Here is a 25,695-nt window from a genome sequence, read left to right on the forward strand (position 1 = left end):
CGGTTGGACGTGCCACAGTAATCTAAAGGAAAACCTTGCAAACAACCCTGTTAACAATAATAGAGCAGCATAGTCAAGGACATTACAGCAACAGAAAGCCACAAGTCATGCAGCGAGAACTGAGTTATTTTCCTCTGAGTGGTGAGAACAGCTTTGTGGGAGAAGATTAGATAGGGTTGAGGCTGTAATCACGTTCAATCCAGCGGTCCTGTGGGCTTCTTCATGCTGGCAGAACGACGCTCCGCAGGGAGCACAGAGAGGACACTGATCCCCAGAGCAACGCTTGACCTGACCGCAAGGTGACCAGAGGAGACAAGAGATATGATGATTGGCTGACAGCCACTATCCTTTTGATCCATAAATGCRGGACAGGCTAGGGCGTTCAGCCAATGAGTGTTCCTTCATTGTAAGGGATACTTACTGTAATGTACATACCACACACACTTAGTCTGTGCCTATACGGAACATTTCACAGGCAGATCTAAACTCAAGGGGTTGATGGAAGATCACTGTAACAAACAAGGGACTATTGTAATAAAACCACACTGTGACAAGGATGTTGTTTAGATTTGAATGTATTAGCTATAAAATCATCTCACAAACAAAATAAATAGTTATTTGATAATCTTTTAAACAATACTGGTGCTCAAACAAACCTGCATAGCTAGTTATCAGATACTATGTCAATACAGACTAGCTTTGTACCTGTAGAGATAGTAATACTGTATGAAATGGGTTTTTCTTCAGCGGTCTGGTAGCCTTGCAGGTTTGCTTGAATACCAGCCCTAGTCTGAAATCCATATCTTGGTAGCAATGCAATTTTAAATGTAACACTGGTTTCAAACTTTTTCAGCGGGGACTATTTTGGCAACCCCGACTTTGAATACCACTGCTATAACATGTAAACTCTACTTTTATACCTTTTTATATATGATGCGTTAAATGACCCACCTGTCCTAGATCACACAGATTATTCCCTGTCTAGTTTGGTACATACTGTAACTCGCGTTTAAGAGCCATGAACTTCATTGCTTTCCATTTCTAGCATGTACGTATGTCTTTCACATTCAAACTTCATGACAGCAAAAGGATGTAGAGGCCAAAACATTGTAGAAACAACATTGACAGAGATACAAGACATTTACATTTAACATCTTAATACTGCTAATTTATGCATTACTGTAACTATATAAAATTATGTATGGACTGTATGTTGTAAAGTAAAAAATATTTATGTACAGCATTAAAACATTTGAGAATGATTCACAATCACAAAAAGACTGCAAAGTTACAACATTTCATAAATACGTTTCAGAAGTGGCCCACCACTGTACAATGTTCTTTGTAAAAGAGATCAATCAAAGTAGATGACATGAAACTAGTGTCCATTCTCTTCTTTCAGGTTTCTTGCGTTTAGTGTTTGTTGGATCCTTTTATTTGAGATTTCAGCCTTATATCTCTTCTTCAACTTTGTCGCAAATGTCCTCTTGACCAAATCATTTTCACCTCTATAAAAATAATGAAATCATGACCGTGTTAACTCTTTTCCTCTCAATATTTGATATGGGATAGCAATGACATTAACACATTTAAAGTGTGATTCAAGAACACTTACTCTTTGAGTGTACGCAAGGCAGAGCAAAAGTGAAGACACTCAAAGTCATTTCTCTTCAGGCAGAAGCACCGTCCCACCTCTCTCCTCAGTCGAACAGGGAAGGAGCCCACTCCATATGGCACTACCTGACTGGAGAAAGAGTTAAGGGAATGATGAGATCACTATGTACATGCACTGATAAACACAACCGCTTTGAATTTTATGTATGTCTTTTTCAACTTACAAAGGGAACTCAGTGTTTTATTTTATCACAGCACAGAATGTCAGGAATTCATTTTTCAAGTGCTCTTAACGCTCTAGGAAACAATTTTTGTTTTATTTACATGTATTTATCCTTTTATTTTAGGTACTAAACTATCTCCATATCTACAGTTGAAGTCAGAAGTTTACATACACTTGGTTGGAGTCATTAAAACTCGTTTTTCAACCACTCCACAAATTTCTTGATAACAAACTATAGTTTTGGCAAGTCGGTTAGGACATCTACTTTGTGCATGACAAGTAGTTTTTCCAACAATTGTTTACAGACAGATTATTTCACTTATAATTCACTGTATCACAATTCCAGTGGGTCAGAAGTTTACATACACTAAGTTGACTGTGCCTTTAAACAGCTTGGAAAATTCCAGAAAATGATGTCATGGCTTTAGAAGCTTCTGATGGGCTAATTGACATCATTTGAGTCAATTGGAGGTGTACCTTTGGATGTATATCAAGGCCTACCTTCAAACTCAGTGCCTCTTTGCTTGACTTCATGGGGGGAAAAAAATAAATCAACCGAGACCTCAGAAACAAAATTGTAGACCCCCACAAGTCTGGTTCATCCTTGGGAGCAATTTCCAAATGCCTGAAGGTACCACGTTCATCTGTACAAACAATAGTACGCAAGAATAAACACCATGGGACCACGCAGCCGTCATACCGCTCAGGAAGGAGACACGTTCTGTCTCCAAGAGATGAACATACTTTGGTGCAAAAGTGCACATCAATCCCAGAACAACAGCAAAGAACACCATCACAATCGTGAAGCACGGGGGTGGCAGCATCATGTTGTGGAGATGCTTTGCTGCAGGAGGGACTGGTACACTTCACAAAATAGATGGCATCATGAGGATGGAAAATTATGTGGATATATTGAAGCAACATCTCAAGTTAAAGCTTGGTCGCAAATGGGTCTTCCAAATGGACAATGACCCCAAGCATACTTACCAAAGTTGTGGAAAAATGCCTTAAGGACAACAAAGTCAAGGTATTGGAGTGGCCATCACAAAGCCCTGACCTCAATCCTATAGAAAATGTGTGGGCAGAACTGAAAAAGTGTGTGCGAGCAAGGAAGCCTATAAACCTGACTCAGTTACACCAGCTCTGTCAGGTGGAATGGGCCAAAATTCACCCAACTTATTGTGGGAAGCTTGAGGAAGGCTACCCAAAACGTTTGACCCAAGTTAAACAATTTTAAGGCAATGCTACCAAATACTAATTGAGTGTATGTAAATTTCTGACCCACTGGGAATGTGATGAAAGAAATAAAAGCTGAAATAAGTCATTCTCTCTACTATTATTCTGACATTTAACATTCTTAAAATAAAGTGGTGATCCTATCTGACATAAAACAGGGAATTTTTACTAGGATTAAATGTCAGGAATTGTGAAAAACTGAGTTTAAATGTATTTGGCTAAGGTGTATGTAAACTTCCGACTTCAATTGTACTTCCATTCACTTTTTTAACTAGTACCAGGACCTTATAGACCAAACCATTTGGATGCTACAGACAGAAGCCATCATGTTCGTGAGAGTCTCAACTTTCAATAGAGTGGTCATAAAACAGACAGATTTTGGTCTGATTTTTTTTGTATGTTAATTAGATTTCCGCGGGGACACAGAAATTGTGGGCTAAGGGGCTCTTAATAGCTCAATATCCTGTATTATATCTCTATTGGCACCCACAAAATGCTTTTATACAACCAATGAGGCAGATCACGTAAATAAAGCTGCATGGCTCTGAATAGCTGGGCAAACACGAGTGAGTCTCGAGGGTATAATGTATTTAACCTGTCTTACAGGACACATAGAGGACGCCAGTCCGCCATAACACATTTATATATCCTAAAGCTGCTGCTTCATTGCTCTGGATATTAACCTGATCCTGAAGCCAACCAGAGCCAGTCTGCCTGCCCGACATGATGGCTTGTTGCCCATCTCATGCCTGGGACATGTTAACAAGACCACACAGTGAACTGATTCCAGATGCCATGCGCGACTCAAAGCATCCCCATCAAACAGGGTCACCTCCTCCCTGTGTTCTCCACACACCGTCACGCACATGCACGCACACACACGCACACACATGCACCCATCTGTCTGTCTGTCTGCCTGTCTGTCTGAGCAGCCAAAACATCTGCATTCCATATAGTGTTTTTGGCAGCTGTTGAAAGGTGACCCTTTCATTTCCCCTCTTCGTCTCTTTCTCTCTGTTGTAGTTTAACCTCAGTATTTTTGGACGGTGAAAGCCTGTGTCTTCTCTTTATAAACTGTGAACTGTCTTAGTTTCTAGAGTTGAAAGTAGATAGCTTGAGTCAACAGAATTGAGTAGAAACCATGCAAGAGTCTCAGAAAATTCAATGCTGTTTGGAAATGAATGATCATTTGTGAACATTCATGTGACATGAAATATCAGTTCCTAACTACTGATTTCCATTCTTCTGTTTCAGTACGTTTGGTAGGAGGAAATGTGGTATTACCAATGATATGATAAGGATCACATAATTGCATAATACTACTATGATTCCATGTTTAAACATAGCACAGTACCTACCCTATATAGGTATTTGTCTTTAGTAGCTGGTTTTGGCTAACCATTGGAAAGTATATTGGCAAACTTATAGAAACCTGGTACTTCCAGAACACATGAGGAAACAAGGAATTAAGAAGAGAGGGCAGATGCCCTAACCGCTCCTCTAACTAATTGAATGTGGGATATTTGGATCAGGAAGTACTGTATGTTCAGATCCAACTTATTGTGGGTCGACTGTAATGTTGAAGTTCACTGGTATTTGCCTTTACTCGTGTTAAACAAGAAGCTTCAGCAGGAAAGAGTTGAGAGAGAAAGTCTGAGTTGATGATCGACAGTAACTGTCTCTTATTTTAAATTAAATCCTTGACACTGTGGTTTTGAGTTTTACGAAGTACCACAAATCATCCAGCTCATTACACTCATTACACTCAGAACCCTGTGGCTTCTCAAGAACACTGTCACAACATTTTTTAAATGTAACCTTTATTTAACTAGGCAAGTCAGTTTARAACAAATTCTTATTTACAATGACGTCCTACCCGGGAACAGTGGCTTACCTGCCTTGTTCAGGGGCAGAACGACAGATTTTTACCTTGTCAGCTCAAGGATTCRATCCAGCAACCTTTCGGTTACTGGCCCAACACTCTAACTACTAGGCTACCTGCCACCCCATATCATGGCTTAATATGCAATTATAAACTGGGTGGTTCGAGCCCTGAATGCTGATTGGCTGACARCCGTGGTATATCAGACCGTATACCACGGGTATGACAAAACATTTTTTTTACTGCTCTAATTATGTTGGCAACCAAGTTTATAATAGCAATAAGGCACCTCGGGGGTTTGTGATTATGGCCAAGATACCACAGCTAAAGGCTATATCCAGCCACTCCTCGTTGCGTCGTGCTTAACTACAGCCTTTAGCCCCCACGAGTCTTATTGCTAAAATATACTGTACAATATGGCTCAATATGCAAATATGATACAGCGTGAGAAATGATCATTAAAATGTTATGTATCTCCACCTTTGCAATATRTCCAACTAAACTAAGTACAGACAAACGTCTCTGTTTTCACAACACAGATATCTCTGTTGTAGATATCTTTCTACCTACGTTTTGTTTATGAGAGGGTGAATTGGAGTTGTGCTCTGAGATGTTGTTCTTGATGAACTCACCTAGGAGTGTTGACCCAGACGATGCCAATGTGGCAGAAGTACACACATTCTTTATCATTCAGGTTCTCACAGGAACACCGCTTCTCCCGCCGTAGGGGCCTGTAGATGAGCTGCATCACAGGGCCCTCCTCTGGACCAGGCTCAGGGGCAGTTGAGTCTGAGTATGCTAGGAGAGAAGGAACAACCCCATGAATAAAGCATTATATAAAAATAATACTATAAGCTGATGAAACTTCTACAAGGACAGACGGTACAGAACTGGGAGATTGCAGTCACTCCATTTTCATTTGTTTCTGAAGTATGCACTGTAGATCATTAGGCACTGCTAATGCTGTTCTAATCTCCACACATCAGCCCCATTTTACTGTATGCTTCTCAAAAGTGCCAACAGTCTATAGAACAATCCACTTTTTGACTGGCCTCCAGCCCATCTCACTGTCTATAGCCCATCTCACTGCCACTGGGCTGCACTTGCAAAACACCGGAAGGCTAATTATCACCGTGAATTATTGTAATGTTTGTTTATGTGTCAATTAATGGGTTGCCAACTTGCGATTTGACACCAAAAAATGACACATTCATTAATTAATGAATTCGATAGCTTTCATCCAGCCTGCTTTCATCCAGCCTGTACTGTCTACCCTGTCAGTGGCACTGTCTACCTGATAGTTTCACTGTCTACCCTGATTGTGGCACTGTCTACCCTGATAGTGGCACTGTCTACCCTGATAGTGACACTGTCTACCTATAGCTATTATTTTTTCCACATCTAACCCTAATATATTTCTCACAGCTTTGCATTTTCTTATGTCAATTGTATCAAACTGTTACACCCTGTAAAGGACTATAGTTCAATAAATGTGTTATAAAACTAAAGTGGTGGAGAATCCCAAATGCCATGTGGATTTGGGTTCACCCCAATGAGTCAGTGGCAAACCACATTGTWCCCTGCACAAGTTCCTCTAGTGCATTCAGGAGTCTGCTGGTGCAAGCCACGAGCAAAGCGTCCAATAGCTGGGCCTGCCTCTGGCTTTTTATCACTTGAATGAAAACAGATTTCCCTTGTACACCCAAACAGTGCTCTCAGCTCTTCATAAACAAGTCTCATTGAAAATCCCCTAATAGTGAGTCTGATCCTACAGGTGTTCAGGGATTTACGTAAATTAGATTTGATTGGCGTAAATAGCTGAGGTAAATCATCTCCTGATCAGGAAACAGTTTTTTTTATAGTGGATTTGTTACTTTAGACTCCTCAGTGTAGAACAGACGCCCGGCCCATGGATTGTATTGTATTGGCACTTAGCATGGAAATGTTACGCTACAAGCCTTGCATGCCTCCTGAGATGCCATGTGATTGCCAAGCAAAATTTAATTTAGCGACCTGTTTGGAGAAGTGAGCATTCACTGCTTTAGAGATACAGGAGTTGATTGCCAAATACATCCATGAAATTACTATTTAATCCATACCATTTAGTCCAAAAACCATCTCTGGCAGAATTTTGAGGCAATATTGTCAGAGCCCCTGGCCCTGTGCTTTTACAAGATTAGTTCTGGATATAACAGGATAACCTACCACAGATACTATCCCTGGTAATCCTGTATATATAAATATGGTCTTCTTTTTGGGTGGCACAGTACCACAAGCAACAGTGGTGCTGTGTATAACAGAGTGTATGGATTCCAGAGATTGCTGAACTAACCAATGTTAATCTGTTATTATCATGTATAAGAAACAATAAACCAAAGAGTGTACTTTGACAACGCCTAGTCAACCATGACACAGGAAATAGTTTTTAGAAGTATCTGTCTAATCAAATCCATAATAATGATCCATGTTAACCAATGCTCCTAGATTCCCTGACTCATCTAATAAAATAAGAGAGGACTTTTTTCCCCCCTTCATAAAGTCTTGACTTTGACATATTATCTACAAGCTGTCTATCCATATGACTTGGATTGACATTTATGGGGAATGTCTTTCCTGGTTCAGATCATTGGGGTGCTGTGAAATGTTAGTCCACCACCAGAGCTGAATCCCTGTTTCCTCCAGCTAAAGCCTTCTACGGGAGTGAGGGGGGGTTGCCTGGAGAGCCGGGTATACAACTGACTTCTGTTCTGTGATTCCTAAGGGAATGTGCAGCACACATGGTCAGCAACACATAATGTAGAAATATTCAGACCAAAAGAGCAGTATATTTTTTGGAATATGCTAAAGGCGTTGTTCAAATTCCTCAAAAGTGCTGCATGATATAACTAAAACCCATTGTGAACACCTGTTGCATTGTATCTTCTGATCTAGAGATATGACCTGCTGTATCTCAAGATACAGTATCTATAGAGAGTACTTATCTCTAGATGGTTACCTTTTACTTTTGTTTGTGTCCTGACATAAGACTTTCAGTTTTCTCCTTCTTYGATCAAGGAGTTTGTAAGTGTTTTGGACTTCTCCCTCTGATTAATATATGGTATTTAGCTGTCCCTGGTAATTTAAGGGCCAGGTTGGGTATTTAATCAGAACACTGTGGTTTACATTAGCTCGCACATAAATTTCCTATGGTCAATCAGTCTCAAGATAAGAACTTTGGGTGGTCAGTATCTGCACATTTCTCCTATCCATTTCCCTTTACCTGTACATATATGATATCATCCAAAGTTGTAAAGTACAGATATGTTTTATCGTTTGAGTTCAGATGGAATTTTTCCCTTTGTTTTGAAACGTKTACTACATAACACTGTCCTCATTCGACATAAGCACAAAAAGGATTTCAGTTCACAACATTGCATCAGCAGMAAAGATTATATCATAGGTTAGTTATGCTTATGCAAACAATTTCTCTCATCTCATACAGAATATTGTAACTCTTGAGCAGGGGATGTGAGCAACAGTTGTCAAAATAATATAAAACAGGCTGTACAGTTCCCAGTAGACAAAATAAATCCAATTGAACCAGCTTTTGAACAACACACAGTAAAAGCAGACAGGCATCTGCTCACAGGCATGGCCAACATGAGGGCTCACTTACCTACTACATGTTGTCTCTATTAAACCACAGCTTAGGTGCAACAATTACACCCCGCAGGATAGTAAAACACACTTTATTCCAATTGAAACAAAAAGCACTCAATAATAATGTAAACATCTGTAATATCAGGAGAAAGTCTTTACCTTCATGCTCCAGTATCAAAACCAAAGTAGTGGTCAGGAAGTAAAAAGTGGTGAGATCCATTATTTTGTTCCAATGAGTACAAACAGTTCCAAATTCAAAAAAGATAGTGATAATTTCTCATTGAGACACACAACAGGCAGATAGATCCAGAAGCAGGGATCAGTGAGAAGTGGAGCTCAGAGAAGCTCTGGAGTCAGTCCCAGGCTCTGGTCTGGTCTTAAGCAGCAGTACCTCAGACACCTCAAGCACCACCACACCCTCCCTCCTCCTTCCCAGACTCTGTCTCTTCTGTTGCCTCTTCTCTCCCAGGGCTACCCCCACAGAGTCCCACACATGGACAACAGAGTCCCACACATGGACAACTGTGTGTGTGTGTGTGTGTGTGTGTGTGTGTGTGTGTGTGTGTGTGTGTGTGTGTGTGTGTGTGTGTGTGTGTGTGTGTGTGTGTTTGTTGTAGACCTCTGCCATGTGCTACAGGCCTGCCAGTTACTGATAACATACAGCAGGAAAGAGCTACCTTGTGAGAAGATAGTTCTGGTCCTGTAAAGTGTTCTCCCACTGACCAAAAGGTGTGCTGGAGATGTTGTCACAGTCCAAGCCAGGTGGGACTAGATTAGAGCCCTGCTATGAGTTCAGAACCAGAGAACTAGGGAAGCAGATGTTTTAGTGGGAAGGTAACTGGGGAATAATGGGTTGTCAGACTCCCAGYAGGCAGTGGATTTGGAGGCTATGTTTGGCACAGAAAGGTCTAAAGAACAAAGTCCATAGAACTAGAAAAAAAAAGTATTTGTAAGGAAACCCCTCAACTTCATACGGGGAAGCTGTCTAGCACCATGTCTTTTAGCCAAACCAAGGGAAGCCCTTTGTGGTAAACCAACATTTTAATTAAAACAAAGAGTCAATTGAAACATCTCAATCTGTGTTCCAGACATGTTGATAATTGCTCTAAGCCAGGGTATTGGGTAACGTTTTGCTGCCTTCAAAATAGTTGACAGTACTCACATATTCCACACTTKAACCTGTGCTTTTGTTTGTGAGATTGTTTATTTCGTTTGTACATCGCATTTTGATCCTATCAAAGCCTAATATCATTGTTGGGGGTTGTGTGGGATCTATAGAAACTGTGAAGGTGACCCTGGTGAGTAACCTAATCCTTAGAGACCCTCTGCGTGAAAGTTTCCTTGAGCACTCTTCAATGGGGCCTGTAACATGATCACAGTAGGTGTATACTGATGTATTCTGAGTCCCACCACAGGGGCTATTTCTTCCCACCCTCACTCCCATTTAGCAGAGTTTTAGACTTCTCATTAGTTGAGATTAGGCTTAGCTTTACATTCAGGAGAGATAATTAAAGGCTTGGCGAAACACAAAACAACATCTTTGCTCAGTGTGCCCCTGGTTACAGCAATTAGATACTTGAGGTGAAATGAGGTGGGAGTGGATGAAGGGGGTAGGGAGGAAAAACACTTCCGAGACTTTTCAGCCCAACTTTTCTTCCCCAAAGGCTGCGGAAGGGATTTAATGAACAGTATTTCATCGACTGTCAGTACATGTGGCCACTCACTCACTTAGGCTCCCAGGGTTAGCTCTGCAGGGATATCTCAACAGTGCATGCAGAATGTAAAAAATACATTTACCCTAAAACTTAAGTAAAGGGCTTAGATTACTGTTATGTTTTGATCAAAGGAGAGGCAGAAAGAAACATTGAATTTATTTTGAAGAGGTATGGGTAAGGGACAGTTTTATGTTGTGACTCATAGGTGTGATCCCTTGGTGTTGTGACATCTACAGTATCTACTGGCTCAGGGGACTTCACCGTCATTTCTCATCATTTCAGGAATTGTTTTATACAAGACAGATTTTTTGGAAGATGTTTTTGTCTTTCTCTCCTTCTCTGTTGAATGTTTTCCATCAAATCTATAAAATCCCCAAAGCCGTCTAGTAAAATGTCTAATAGAACGTTAACTTCAAGTGGCGGATGTGTTGGATGTGTTGTGTTTAAACTAAGTGAAGAAAAAACTGGATCATCTCTTGAAGATTTTGTGGATGATCAACTCCTTGCAATTAGAGCAGCTTGATGACTCCCTCCATTTCACTCAGATCATGACAACCACCTGTGATAAATTATTATTGGGTGATTTAGTAAATGGCAGCTTTGGGCTTAGGAGGACATTCTCAAATTTCCCGAGTACAATTACTCCATTGACCTCCAACCACAATTAGACTGTCTACACATTCAATCACTCCAGGGCAGTCACAATCAGTCAGTCACACAACCACAGGGTCGTTCCACCAATTATGTGTCTTTTGAGTAGTGTAACTTCGTGGGGGAAAAAACATTTTATTGCACCTAATTTTAACATTCTGTCATAAAGAGCACATGTTCAACTTAATAAAAAACATGTTTTCATATCTCAAGAGGTTAAAAAAAATGTATCCTATAATAAGTACCTAGTAAGTGCCAAATAAAGTACCAGGGTTGACAACTTCATCTTAAATCAGCCATAAATCCCCTTGTGATAGCAGGACTGAACGCTTCTTGTTGTGTGCAACATGGAGTGGTAATTGAATGCAAGCTTCACAAAACATTTTAAATTGTTAAAACATTTCTAGCCTGTCTGTCTATGGGTAACAGGGTTGATGTTTTACGCTCGACTAGCTCAGTTTTCCACCACAAAACACAAAATGGAGAAAAGGAGTAGAAACAGCTCACCTGCTTTTACACTGTTATTTGTCTCAGGGCTGCCAACTTTTGAAGAAAGGTTGGAGAGAGATTTGGTTTTTGAATTTCATTGCTGGCACAACCACTAAAAAAAACATTTTACTTTTTTAAAGCTAATTTCCTGAAATTCTACATATTTTGACATGACTTAGGCCAATGACCAGGGTGGAAAATAAAAAAAATACAAGTCACAGGTCAGGTGTATTCAGGATGCTTTGAACATTAAATGAACACTCAAAATTGTAATATTAATGGTTTATGGAAGTGGGTAACCAAATCATAGATTGCAGTGTCCTTGTCCATAGACTGTTTTCAAGGTAAGGACACAAACAAAATACACTGCTCAAAAAAATAAAGGGAACACTAAATAACACATCCTAGATCTGAATGAATAAATATTCTTATTAAATACTTTTTCTTTACATAGTTGAATGTGCTGACAACAAAATCACACAAAAATTATCAATGGAAATCAAATTTATCAACCCATGGAGGTCTGGATTTGGAGTCACACTCAAAATTAAAGTGGAAAACCACACTACAGGCTGATCCAACTTTGATGTAGTGTCCTTAAAACAAGTCAAAATGAGGCTCAGTAGTGTGTGGCCTCCACGTGCCTGTATGACCTCCCTACAACGCCTGGGCATGCTCCGTGAGGTGGCGGATAGTTCCCGAGGGATCTCCTCCCAGACCTGGACTAAAGCATCCGCCAACTCCTGGACAGTCTGTGGTGCAAGTGGCGTTGGTGGATGGAGCGAGACATGTCCCAGATGTGCTCAATTGGATTCAGGTCTGGGGAACGGGCGGGCCAGTCCATAGCATCAATGCCTTCCTCTTGCAGGAACTGCTGACACACTCCAGCCACATGAGTTCTAGCATTGTCTTGCATTAGGAGGAACCCAGGCCAACCGCACCAGCATATGGTCTCACAAGGGGTCTGAGGATCTCATCTCGGTACCTAATGGCAGTCAGGCTACCTCTGGCGAGCCCATGTAGGGCTGTGCGGCCCCCAAAGAAATGCCACCCCACACCATGACTGACCCACCGCCAAACCGGTCATGCTGGAGGATGTTGCAGGCGGCAGAACGTTCTCCACGGCGTCTCCAGACTGTCACGTCTGTCACATGTGCTCAGTGTGAACCTGCTTTCATCTGTGAAGAGCACAGTGCGCCAGTGGCAAATTTGCCAATCTTGGTGTTATCTGGCAAATGCCAAACTTCCTGCACGGTGTTGGGCTGTAAGCACAACCCCCACCTGTGGACGTCGGGCCTCATACCACCCTCATGGAGTCTGTTTCTGACCGTTTGAGCAGACACATGCACATTTGTGGCCTGCTGGAGGTCATTTTGCAGGGCTCTGGCAGTGCTCCTCCTTGCACAAAGGGGAGGAGGGTCCTGCTGCTGGGTTGTTGCCCTCCTACGGCCTCCTCCACGTCTCCTGATGTACTGGCCTGTCTCCTGGTAGCGCCTCCATGCTCTGGACACCTACGCCGACAGACATAGCAAACCTTCTTGCCACAGCTCGCATTGATGTGCCATCCTGGATGAGCTGCACTACCTGAGCCACTTGTGTGGGTTGTAGACTCCGTCTCATGCTACCACTAGAGTAAAAGCACCGCCAGCATTCAAAAGTGACCAAAACATCAGCCAGGAAGCATAGGAACTGAGAAGTGGTCTGTGGTCACCACCTGCAGAACCACTCCTTTATTGGGGGTGTCTTGCCTATAATTTCCATCTGTTGTCTATTCCATTTGCACAACAGCATGTGAAATTTATTGTCAATCAGTGTTGCTTCCTAAGTGGACAGTTTGATTTCACAGAAGTGTGATTGACTTGGAGTTACATTGTGTTGTTTAAGTGTTCCCTTTTTTTTGTTGAGCAGTGTATGATGTGTTTATTAGTCATGAGTGCCCCCGCCTAGCATGTGCACAATACTAAAATGTCAAAAATTATATTTTGATTCATGGAGCATTTAATATCCAATGCTTATTTGTATGACTTATTCAATTGTCCATGAATGTCTGCAAAAATACATAGTCTCATACAATACATTTTTAAAGACACAAGTAGCCATATCTGAATTAACACACGTGATTGTACTGGCAAAAATTGGAATAATAAAATAAGTGTGGGGTATAACAGTAGTGTTCTTGCTGACAAGCACAGTAATTACCCTATAGTTTAGTCCATTGTTAAGAATGAGAATTGTTCCACTGATCAGACTAAATAAAGTAAGTAAATGATCAAATCTGCTGAAGACAAGATTACATATCTGTTCCTACACCCTAACCAACTTATTTGTTTATTTATATACCCCCTATAGAATAAAACGTACACTTTTAGGTTCACAATCTGTTTGACCAAATTATTTTCATAGTTACAAATCAGATCACCCTATCAAACCTGCTAAACATACAGTACAGTAGGTCTGTCTGCTGCCTTTTTGTTTTCACATTCTAGATGCCAATCACCAAATGAGGGGAATAATGCAAGTGTGGATTAAATGGACTTTAGTACATGCTGTCAAAAGGCTGCATTCTGCAATAAGGACTGGAGTAACACCAACCTAATTTTGTTGACAACATTGTACATAAAACAACACTCCCGTGCTTCTCTTTTTASAGTTTTATAAACTCAGCAAAGAGCATTCTTTCTCCATAGAGCCCCACTGTGGAGGTGTCATAATACCCATAAAGCCTTGCGGTCAAACAGGAAAATGGTTCCAATCGTTTTTCCACCATTCATTTTTCCATAGGGGATTTTAGAAACACTTCAAATAAGGGCTGTGTTTCGTGTAGGCTTACCCTGGCGTGATGTATTGATAACCGTGTAAATCTCTATGAAATGCTAATTAGCTGCTAATGTGGCTAACATAAAGAACTACAAATGCCATGATGGTCTGGGCGAGACTGCCAAATCCAGGTAAAGGTAAGGATCTCTGGATTAACTACAGTTGAAGTCGAAAGTTTACATACACTTTAGCCAAATACATTTAAACTCAGTTTTTCATAATTCCTGACATTTAATCCTAGTAAAAATTCCCTGTTTTAGGTCAGATAGGATCACCACTTTATTTTAAGATTGTGAAATGTCAGAATAATAGTGGAGAGAAGGATTTATTTCAGCTTTTATTTCTTTCATCACATTCCCAGTGGGTCAGAAGTTTACATACACTCATTTAGTATTTGGTAGCATTGCCTTTAAATTGTTTAACTTGGGTCAAACGTTTCAGGTAGCCTTCCACAAGCTTCCCACAATAAGTTGGGTACATTTTTGGCRCATTCCTCCTGACAGAGCTRGTGTAACTGAGTCAGGTTTGTAGGCCTCCTTGCTCGCACACGCTTTTTCAGTTCTGCCCACAAATTGTCATAGCTTTGTGATGGCCACTCCAATACCTTGACTTTGTTGTCCTTAAGGCATTTTTCCACAACTTTGGAAGCATGCTTGGGGTCATTGTCCATTTGGAGGATCCATGTGCAACCAAGCTTTAACTTCCTGACTAATGACTTRAGATGTTGCTTCAATATATCCACATAATTTTCCTCCCTCATGATGCCATCTATTTTGTGATGTGCACCAGATCCTCCTGCAGCAATGCACCCCCACAACATGATGCTGCCACCCCTGTGCTTCGCGGTTGGGATGGTGTTCTTCGGCTTGCAAGCGTCCCCCTTTTTCCTCCAAACATAACGATGGTCATTATGGCCAAACAGTTCTATTTTTGTTTCATCAGACCAGAGGACATTTCTCCAAAAAGGCACAGTTATCACGACTCCCACCGAAGGTGGCTCCTCTTCCTGTTCGGGCGTCGCTCGGCGGTCGTCGTCACCGGTCTACTAGCTGCCCCCTTTCCTTTTCTGTTAGTTTTGTCTTATTGGTTACACCTGTTTCTTGTTTGGGTTTTGGTTAGGGCTATTTAAGCCGGTTATGCCCGCCTGCTTTTGTGCGAGCTTGTTCCTCTGTTAGTTTGTGGATGTGCATTTGTATCTTATTTTCTCCGGACTGTTTGGGTCCTGTTTTTGGGCCGGTCAGTTTTATGCGCCTGGTGTTTTTGGCGTGACMGTTTTGTACTGGAATAAATACGATTGTCCTAACCCTCTGCTCTCTGCGCCTGACTCCAAACCCACTACTCCTAGAAGTCCTGACAGAAGCCCGCACCATTACATGGAGTCAGCAGGAGCAGCAGCCACCTGTCGTTTAGGAGCACATCCTCCATCATATGGCCATCCTCCATCGTATCGGGTCAGCGATGGACCAAATGATGGGGAGAATGGACCGATGGGGGAGGAGTGGTCTCCCTACCTCGCCTCCAGCTCCCCCTTCGACGACTCAACCCACTCTTCCGGCGGCGTCCAGCCCCAGCGCACTTCGTCTCGCGCCCCCGAGGGAGTACGATGGAGCGGCGGCTGGGTGCCGCTCCAAACCCACTACTCCTAGAAGTCCCTGACAAGAGTCAACTTAGTGTATGTAAACTTCTGACCCACTGGAATTGTGATCCAGTGAATTATAAGTGAAATAATCTGTCTGTAAACAATTGTTAGAAAAATTACTTGTCATGCACAAAGTAGATGTCATAACCGACTTGCCAAAATTATAGTTTGTTAACAAGAAATTTGTGGAGTGGTTGAAAAACAAGTTTTAATGACTCCAACCAAGTGTATGTAAACTTCCGACTTCAACTGTTTAATGTTAGCTAATTGTAGTAATGAATAAATTAGATGCATTTCTTTAAATTGACAATTTTATGAACTGTCGTGCAAGTTCTAAATTGACACAATACCTGTTAGCAAAGGTATCAGCTAGAGATGACGTGCAGGAGCTTGCAGGGATTTGTAGTCTTGCATGATGTCTACTTTGATGCTAATTAGCATTTTCGAATCTGAAAGTAAATATTGCCGAATATATTGATAAAAGTCACCTTGTCTGAGAGAGATGTACATGGTTATCAAAACGTCACGCCAGGGTAAGCCTACATGGAACACAGCTCTTATTTTAAGTGTTTCTAATAACCCCTATGGGAAAAATTAATGGTGGAGAAACGATTGGAACCAYTTCCCTGTTTGACCGTTAGGTTTTATGGGTATTATGACACCTCCGCTGTGGGGCTCTATTCAGCTCCACTCTAGTCTTGAGGGGCATTTCTTTAAAACATACATCCAATCCCGTTGATTGCCACTGTTCCCAGTGCTGTGGCAAGACAGGACAATGATAGAGGTTCAGTTCATGATCTTTAATTGCATGCGCAGATGCTCCGATTTGGAAATGATTAGGAGCACAGTAGAAAAGCTAACGCATTCACTATACAATGGATTGATTAGAAAAATTAAAGCAGTACTTTTCAATGCGTGAGATATAAGAGGTGTGCCGTGAGAGCGTGAAAAGAGGGTCAAATGCATGTGTCTTATGGCCAATATGTGAGAGTTGGCTGTTCTGTTTGACTATTACTGTATATGTTCAGTGTTTCTTTTGAAAAAAATATTTWAAAAGGAATAGTTTCACCATCTTAAAACAAGTGTCTAGTTCACATAACAAGCTTGACCTTAAATGAGGGACAGTATTTTTTTAGATAAATAATCATCTTCAGAAATGACTTTTTGTCGAAGCAACAAAATAACTAGGGCTTTACAATGATTGTGAAAACTTCGATAAACGTTACCTTAAGTGAGTCTTTAATCATATAATTTTTTTCCTCATGTGTTCTATATTGAATGGCACTTCATTTAATACAGTATAACAGGCTTTTAAAATTCAGTATTTGTGCAACATTTTTCCTTAAAATGTCAAASGGAGGCAAAAGGCACTCATTTCATGGAAAGACCCCACACCAAATTTGGAAAATGTCCATTGATATCCTATCCTATCAGGGCTGCACATTGTGCATTATGAACCCTCACCCTACCTGCATCTCCACACCCCGGCTCAACCCTAATCCTAGCCATAACTCTAACCCTGTGTCACACCCTGGTCTGTTTCACCTGTCATTGTGATTGTTTCCACCCCCCTCCAGGTGTCACCCATCTTCCCAATTATCCCCTGTGTATTTATACCTGTGTTCTCTGTTTGTCCTTTGCGAGTTCGTCTTGTTTGTCAAGTCAACCAGCGTTTTTCTTAGATGATGATTTTTCCCCAGTCTCTCTTTTTCTCACCCCCCTGGTTTTGACCCTTGCTTGTCCTGTCTCTGAGCCCGCCTACCCGACTACTCTGCCTGTCCTGACCCTGAGCCCGCCTGCCATCCTGTACCTTTGCCCTGCCTCTGGATTACCGACCTCTGCCTGACCTGACCCTGAGCCTGCCTGCCGTTCTGTTCCTTAGCCCCTATACTCTGGATTATCGACCCCTGCCTGCCGGAGAGTGCTTGGAACCAAGAGGCACTTTTTGATATGTTCCTGCACGGCATCTCGGAGGAGGTCAAGGACGAGCTTGCAGCCCAGGAGTTCAGAGTTCGATTCCCTCATAGCTTTGACCATCCGTATCGATGGGCGATTACGGGAACGACGGAGGGAGAGGAAATTGGAATTCGCTTGTACGCCCAGGGATCCCGCCTTGCCTCCGAGTCATCCCGGAAGCTCCCAACGATCTCGTTGCCGAGAGAACCCGAGGCTTCCCAACCTGCCCAGAGGGCTGCAAAGACGGCMGAGTCACCACTTCCTGAGCCTATGCCACTAGGCAGAGCTGGGCTGTCGCCAGTGGATGGCAATACAGGATCGACACGAAGAGTTGTCTGTATTGTGGGTCTCTTGGTCATTTTGTGTCCTTTAAAAGAACCAGGCTCTGGTGGGCCATATGGAGAACGTTCCTGCTTCCCTTGCTCGCACCCCTTTTCATGCCTTTCGGCTGTGGGGAGACCAGTCCAAATCTCTCCGGGTTCTCATTGACTCTGGGGCCGACRAAAGCTTTTTGGACGCTAACCTGGCGTCTGAGCTGAACCTCTCCACTCAGCCCCTCTYCATTCCTATGAACGTTAGAGCGCAGGACGCGCGGTCTATAGGCGGAATCACCAACAACACCACTTCAATCAACCTACGTGTGTCAGGGAACCACAGTGAGGCTATCCAGTTCCTGCTCATCACGTCCCCTCGGTGGCAGCATAGCCTAGTGGTTAGAGCGTTGGACTAGTAACCGAAAGGTTGTAAGATCGAATCCCCCAGCTGACAAGGTACAAATCTGTCGTTCTGCCCCTGAACAAGGCAGTTAACCCACTGTTCCTAAGCCGTCATTGAAAATAAGAATTTGTTCTTAACTGACTTGCCTAGTTAAATAAAGGTCAAATTAAAACAATTCCCGTGGTGTTGGGATTCTCCTGGCTCCAGCGATACAATCCCCTCATTAACTGGTCTACTGGTGCCATCATGGGCTGGAGCCCGTTCTGCCACGTCCATTGCCTGAAGTCAGCACAACCTGCCCTGGGGACGAATGTACTCTCTGCCGGGACCAGAGACCAAGGAGATGGAGACATACATTGGGGAATCCCTTGCTGCAGGATTCATCCGTCCTTCTTCTTCTCCCGCCAGTGCTGGGTGCATCGACTACCGGGGTCTCAACGACATAACGGTGAAGAACCGCTACCCGCTACCACTCATCTCCTCTGCCTTTGAGACGCTCCAGGGGGCCACCTTGTTTTCCAACCTGGATCTATGGAACGCCTGCCACCTGGTGCGGATACGGGAAGGGGACGAGTGGAAGACCACCTTCAACGTGGTCACTACGAATATATGGTCATGCCATTTGKCCTACAGCACCCCTGCTGTGTTCCAGGCTCTGGCCAATGATGTTCTCCGCGACATGTTGAACCGGTTCGTCTTTGTCTACCTAGATGACATGCTCATCTTCTCCCGTTCCACCCAAGAACATGTACTCCACGTCTGACAGGTTCTCCAACACCTCCTGGAGAACCAGCTGTCTGTAAAAGCAGAGAAGTGCGAGTTCCATCATTCCACCATCCCTTTTCTGGGTTTCATCATCGCCGCAGGAAGTGTGCAAATGGATCCAGGGAAGGTGAGAGCGGTGTTGGATTGACCCCAGCCTACTTCCAGGGTGGAGCTACAATGCTTCCTGGGGTTAGCCAACTTCTATTGCCGCTTTATCCGGGGTTACAGCACGTCCCGGTTCTGGAAAGCGTTCTGTGCCCTCATTGGGTCGTCGGCCAGCCTGTCCTCTGGGTTCCACCCCTAGTCCAATGGCCAGTCGGAGCGAGCCAACCAGGATCTTGAGACTACGGGCCTATCTCCGTTTGTGTTCCCGGGGGTATCAGCCATYGCTCTTCCCCGAGCAGGAGGAAGAGGTCGGCGTACCCTCTGCCCAGATGTTTGTCCGACGCTGTCRTCRTACCTGGAGGAGAGCCCGGTCGGCCCTCCTCAAGACAACCTCCAGGTATCGACGACAAGTGGATCGCCATCGGACCCCGATACTGTCACACCCTGATCTGTTTCACCTGTCCTTGTGATTTTCTCCACCCCTTCCAGGTGTCGCCCATCTTCCCCATTATCCCCTGTGTATTTATACCTGTGTTCTCTGTCCGCTGCCAGTTCGTCTTGTTTGTCAAGTCAATCAGCGTTTTCTCAGCTCCTGCTTTTTCCCAGTCTCTCTTTTTCTTGCCCCCCCTGGTTTTGACCCTTGCCTGCCCAACTACTCTGCCTGTCCTGACTCTGAGCCCACCTGCCKTCCTGTCCCTTTGCCCTACCTCTGGATTACCAATTTCTGCCAGACCTGACCCTGAGCCTGCCTGCTGTCCTGTACCTTTGCCCCTATACTCTGGATTATCGACCCCTGCCTGCCTTGACCTGTCGTTTCCTGCACCTGTTGCTATAATAAACATTGTTACTTCAACAGTCTGCATCTGGGTCTTACCTTGATTCCTGATACTCTGACCAGGAGCCAGTGACTATGACTGTAATGTCATATTTTCATCATTCTCTTTCCTCCTTAACTGGGGGCAGATAGACCGCTAAACATTTACATTTGCAGTGGAAAGTTGAGATGTATGATCTCCTGAATAGACTGAAAACATGTGTCACCACTACAGCACTAGACACAACAGTCCAAATAATCAAATAATGTACTTCTACTTCCTGGAGAGCACAAAAGGACACTATTGGACATTGATAAAAGGCAAATTAAAAGGGAATGACTAATCCTTAACTATATGACATGTCAGTAGGGCAGGACAGCCGTTGCAGAGTTTTTTAGTAGTTTAGACAGAGTGTTGTCTGGTGGCCCGGCAAATGGTAACCTTTTGTGTATGAGTGTGTGTGTTTGTGTGTGCGTGCGTGCGTCATGTGTGAGCATATATTTGTTTGTTTGCCAGTCTCAATGTAAGATTATTTAAAAAATCCACAGCTTTGACTGTGTCTACTAAGAATGTTCAAGGATAAAAATAGTTTACCACATATTTCTTTGACACCTTCTCCCTGGCACACAGGTCTGTTTCTAGAATATAAGCCAAAGGGAGATATTTCATCAATTGTATTGGTTTCTACAATTACATCTTTCTTTTGACACTCTTGCAGGTGTGACATGTGTCATGTATATGTGATTATCTCCAGGTGCTACCTGTCAGTAGGGGAGCAGGGTTTTTCTTTTACAGTATATACCCAGTCTTTCCCTGTGTCCAGCAGAACTCTATTTTCCGTGCACAGGTTGGCATGCGCTGGGAGGACGAGAGCAGGGATGGTGTGGCTTGGTCCAAATTCAGTGGAACCGGATTGTAAGTGTGCTTGCTGTGTGAGTCCCCTATCTCCCTTCAGATCTTCTCTGCTTCTCCCAGAGCACTCCCTCCTCAGGTGTTTTCACTTGTAATTATTGATATTTATAGTAAAGCTAATGTTTAATATTGTTATTGGATAGATTTTTAAATGAGCGTCAGGGTGCGGAGCGCTCCATTGATTGTGGGATATTTATATGTTGATTTATGGCTTCAATATATTTATGCTTTAGGCCTACAGAAAATAAACAAACGCTTTTCCATTGCAAAAAATAAGTGCAAACTGAGGAGGGAATGTCCTGGGGAAGGAGAACGGATCTGGAGGGAGATGGGCTCTCATACCGCAAACACACTTACAATCTAGTTTCACTACATTTGGACTATGTTTGGCAGGTAGGCTAGTGGTTAAGAGCGTTGGGCCAGTAACCAAAAGATCACTGGTTTGAATCCCTGTGTTGACTAGGTGAAAAATCTGTTGATGTGCCCTTGAGCAAGGCACATACTCTAATTTGCCCTGTGAAATGGACTAAAGCAGGGCTCTCCAACCCTGTTCCTGGAGAGCTACTGTCTTGTAGGTTTGAACGCCAACTCTACTCTATCACACCTGATTCTAATAATTGTCTGGTTGATAAGCTGAATCAGGTTAGTTACAACTGGGGTTGGAGTAAAACCTACAGGATGGTAGCTTTCCAGGAACAGGGATGGACTAATGTTTCCCAGTTGAAACAGTTTGCACATACATACTGTGAAGTGTTTGTTAGTTTTAGTCTTTGGCAGAGGTTTTATCAGCTGTTTGAACACACATTTTTTTCTTGAGGCAAGTCCGAAGTTCGGAAGGAAGCCGAAGTCTACGAACCTTTYGTCAGTGATTGGACAACAGTACTCCTCCTAGTAGGAGTGGGAACATGAAGTGTTGTGTCCCTCAACAATACATTTTTTTCAATTGATAAATACTGCAATAAACATTGTAGATCTAAAATTATGCGCCTAAGACCTCCTTGGCAAAAACATCAAAATTAATTATTTATCTTAATCAATTCAGCCTATTCTGAGGAAGTGGATGTTGTTGCTACGGGGGCTCAAAAGGAACAAACAACAGAAATATTKCCACTTTTTTCAAATTTTTCAAGTGAAGGTCTTTAGGGAGTAATGTATGCTAGCACAGACATTTGTTTTGCTTAGCCTAGTTCTGCTAGAAGCAAACCGAACCTATGTAAGTGAACGCCTTTTGCCACACCGTCCTCCCAGCGACCGCCAACCTCTACATGGATAATTTTTTAAAACAAAAAATAAAAAGGGATCTGCTGGACTCAGGAAACACTGGGCATTTAAATACAAAACCCAGCCCCACTCTAACAGGTGGCACCTGGAATGAATTACAATAAAGTGACACGTCACACAAGGTTCACATGCTTCATATTGAGAGATTGAACAGTACTCACCTCCTGGTCGCCACAGGGTTGGCATACTGTACAACACATCAAAATAGAGAAGAGTTAAAAGTATCAGAGCATTTGTAATTATCTGATTTGCAGATTTTTTTTTGTTTTCTTTATTAATGAATATGTTTTTATGTGTACGTTTATGCTCAAAAGGTTGTGTTCCTCATAAGTAGTTCAAGAGCAGAGATAACCTATGGCCAACAGGAATTTGTGCCACTTTTATTTTCTGGCTTTAGTGGAAAGTTAGAGAACCCAGCGCTGTTACTCACTCCCGTTGAGACAGCTCCCCCTAGCACACAATCCTTGTCAGTGCATCATTTCGTTTTTCCCCCATGCGCTACAGTTCCACATGTCGTAAGATTTAAAAGATCAGTTAAAGACCACGTGACCCTTTAGATTCAAATGTGCTGCTTTTGGTGAGACTGATGTAGGCTGACACACCTCCTGACCATTATGGCAATATATGTTTATTGGGCGGAGTGGAGGGTTTTAATTTTTTTATATCTCTACTAAAAATTCAATTTTTAGTCCAAAATAGAGATGTTATGGGATTCAGCCAAGATTATAATTGATTCAAATGTAGTTTATACAAAACATATGTTCCTTACCTTTTGAAGGATCCAATATTCTCCCTACCTTTCCAACACCCACACACTACCCTGTCCCCTGTGTAACGTGAACGTATGATTATAGAACAGAAACGGAGGAGTTAGACTTGAAATGGGCTCTTTGTGCCTATCTGTCTACTGGAACTGCCAGGCCCATCATGTTGAAGGTTTTAAACTAATGGAGTTCCCAAAGCCAGTGGCCYGTCTTGCCACAATCAGACACAGCACTGGGAGAGAGACCACATTATAATGTGTCTCAGTGGCCATATCTACAGGAGCCTCACCACATCCTGCTTTTCGTGGTCCACTTTGGGGTTTGGAAGCCATGTGTGGAGAGAAATCAAATGGGATTATTACTGATTAGCCCCTCTGGAAAGCACCGGGAGGAGAGAGAAGGGAAGTGGAATTGCCGGTAAATGTTTTTTTGGTTTAATAAGTATAAAAGTCCCCTTTGAGTAAAAACACACTTTTGAGCTCGTCCTGTTGAATGCATTTGAAAGCAGACAACTCAGCAGTATCTGTGAATACCTTAGGAGAGATGGATGTATCTAGACTAGACTCCTGACAGACTGGATAGAGATCTCAGCAGCCAATCTTCCAATATCAACTGAAGAGGGGCAATCTTCCAATATCAACTGAAGAGGGGCAATCTTCCAATATCAACTGAAGAGGGGCAATCTTCCAATATCAACTGAAGAGGGGCAATCTTCCAATATCAACTGAAGAGGGCCTTGCTATTACTCATAACCATTAGAACATTTATCTTTTGATTTATTGAACTCTAACCTTATCACCACAATGATCCCCAGTATTACTATTTCGAAACAGTTATACATTTGAAAAGCATTGGTTTTGCAATGGCATATTTACACTTTCTTTTCCAGGCGCAACAAAACAACAAAGACGTGTGTGTATGCTGAAACAAATAATCCACTGTCTGTAGTGAATTGCTTTCCTGGCGCCACCACAGCAGAAGGCTTTGCGGTGGCATGGGATTAGCTTGTTTGGGACCTTTGCACATYCAATTTTTTACCTATCCACATTTTTCCAGTAACCATAATCAACTTACCACATCCACCGTTTATGAATGAAGTAAAATAACAGTACTTAGCATAGGTTAAGAAAATAATCACTGATGTTGTTCCTTTGTAGAATCATGTAATTATGCAACCAGAAAAACATACATTTTTAGGTTGCTACTTCAAATGTTTTATAACTTTTGTGCCTATATCTAGAGGTTTGGATTCATGGAGAGAACTTRGGAGTTCTTGGATGATTGCTTTGAGGCTAAATTGTATAATTCACCAAAAATGTACAGAAATACTTGTATTTGGTTGTTCTGATTATCATTTAGGATTATTTTATTTTATAAATAAAAAAAATCCCTGATTGCCACCACTGGTTTGGCCTTGAAATTCAAATCTCAATTAAGTCTTCAACATTTTCATAAGCAGTCTTCGCCCATGTGGTTAAAGTAAAAATGTAGTAGTTACAATGATATTGCCACAAGTGTGAAAAAGATTGTGTTTTTATTTCACCCAGTTTCACTGATGTGTCAGAATGAGCAATCGCTTGTGAATGTTGCGTTATTGATAATAATCATAACATCATTCCTCACTCACAATGTATTAAACACTCTCATTCTTGTTTTTGTCCAGTTCTCTCATGTTTGGGTGGGGCATCAGTCAGTATGCTGACGGTCTGCATTTTGCAACACAGTGTGACATTTTGAAACGCCACCAACGCGGAGCGGATGACGACAACGTAGCTCTAAGAATAACAAAAAGACAGATGGAGCCAAGTCCACCCTGTACCCCAGCCCAAACACACGTCAATGAGATTAGACCTGTTCTCTCTCTATCCCTCCTTCCCTCTCTCCCTGACACCACCTCCCTCCTCCATCCCTGGGCATACCTCAACCAAATGTGGCCTGAGAGTGTAGTGATGTAATCAGGGACAGATTTTCCAACCATATGTCTTCTCTGTCTCACCTGAAGCTCCATGCTTGCCTACCGCTGCTTCAACCACATCTCCCCCTACCACACCCTAATTCGTACTATACTGACCCCGTGAGATGCTCACCATTACCATTCCTTGGTATACCATTCCAGACCTATTCCGCTCATGATTGGGGGGGGGGGGGGGGGGGGGGGGGGGGGGGGGGGGGGGGGGGGGGGGAGGGGGGAGGGGGGGGGGGGCGGGGGGGGGAGTGGGGGGGGGGGGGGGGAAGGGGGGAAGAAGGGAGGGGGGGAGAGGGGGGTCAAATCGGCGGTGGGAGAAGTAATAGTACTCGTTCGGGGGGTTGGGGGAAGGGGTACCGCCAAGGCTGCGGGGGTTGCTTTGTTTCGCGGGTCGCTATGGGGCGCCTAGAAGGATCATTGTAGTAAAAATGACCGGGCTCACAATATAAGAAGACCTTATTCGTTTGATTGGCTTGTTGTTCTCTCTGATGTTGGTGTCTAAATATGGG

At 42.8% G+C, this 25,695-nt stretch overlaps 1 protein-coding gene across 1 annotated transcript; it reads right to left on the bottom strand.

Annotated features, from left to right (window-relative positions):
* Nucleotides 1–598: 598 nt before the first annotated feature.
* On the bottom strand, nt 599–9,002 carry LOC111954543 (endothelin-1). Its single transcript, XM_023974347.1, has 4 exons — nt 8,754–9,002; nt 5,588–5,753; nt 1,616–1,744; nt 599–1,508 (listed from the first exon to the last, which is right to left on the bottom strand). The coding sequence occupies exons 1-4, from the start codon at nt 8,812–8,814 to the stop codon at nt 1,379–1,381; spliced, it is 486 nt and encodes a 161-aa protein (XP_023830115.1). The 5' UTR covers nt 8,815–9,002; the 3' UTR covers nt 599–1,378.
* Between the last annotated feature and the right edge of the window lie 16,693 nt (nt 9,003–25,695).

The sequence above is a fragment of the Salvelinus sp. IW2-2015 genome, linkage group LG28 (assembly GCF_002910315.2).
Source record: "Salvelinus sp. IW2-2015 linkage group LG28, ASM291031v2, whole genome shotgun sequence".
In the NCBI taxonomy this organism is placed as follows: Eukaryota; Metazoa; Chordata; class Actinopteri; order Salmoniformes; family Salmonidae; genus Salvelinus; species Salvelinus sp. IW2-2015.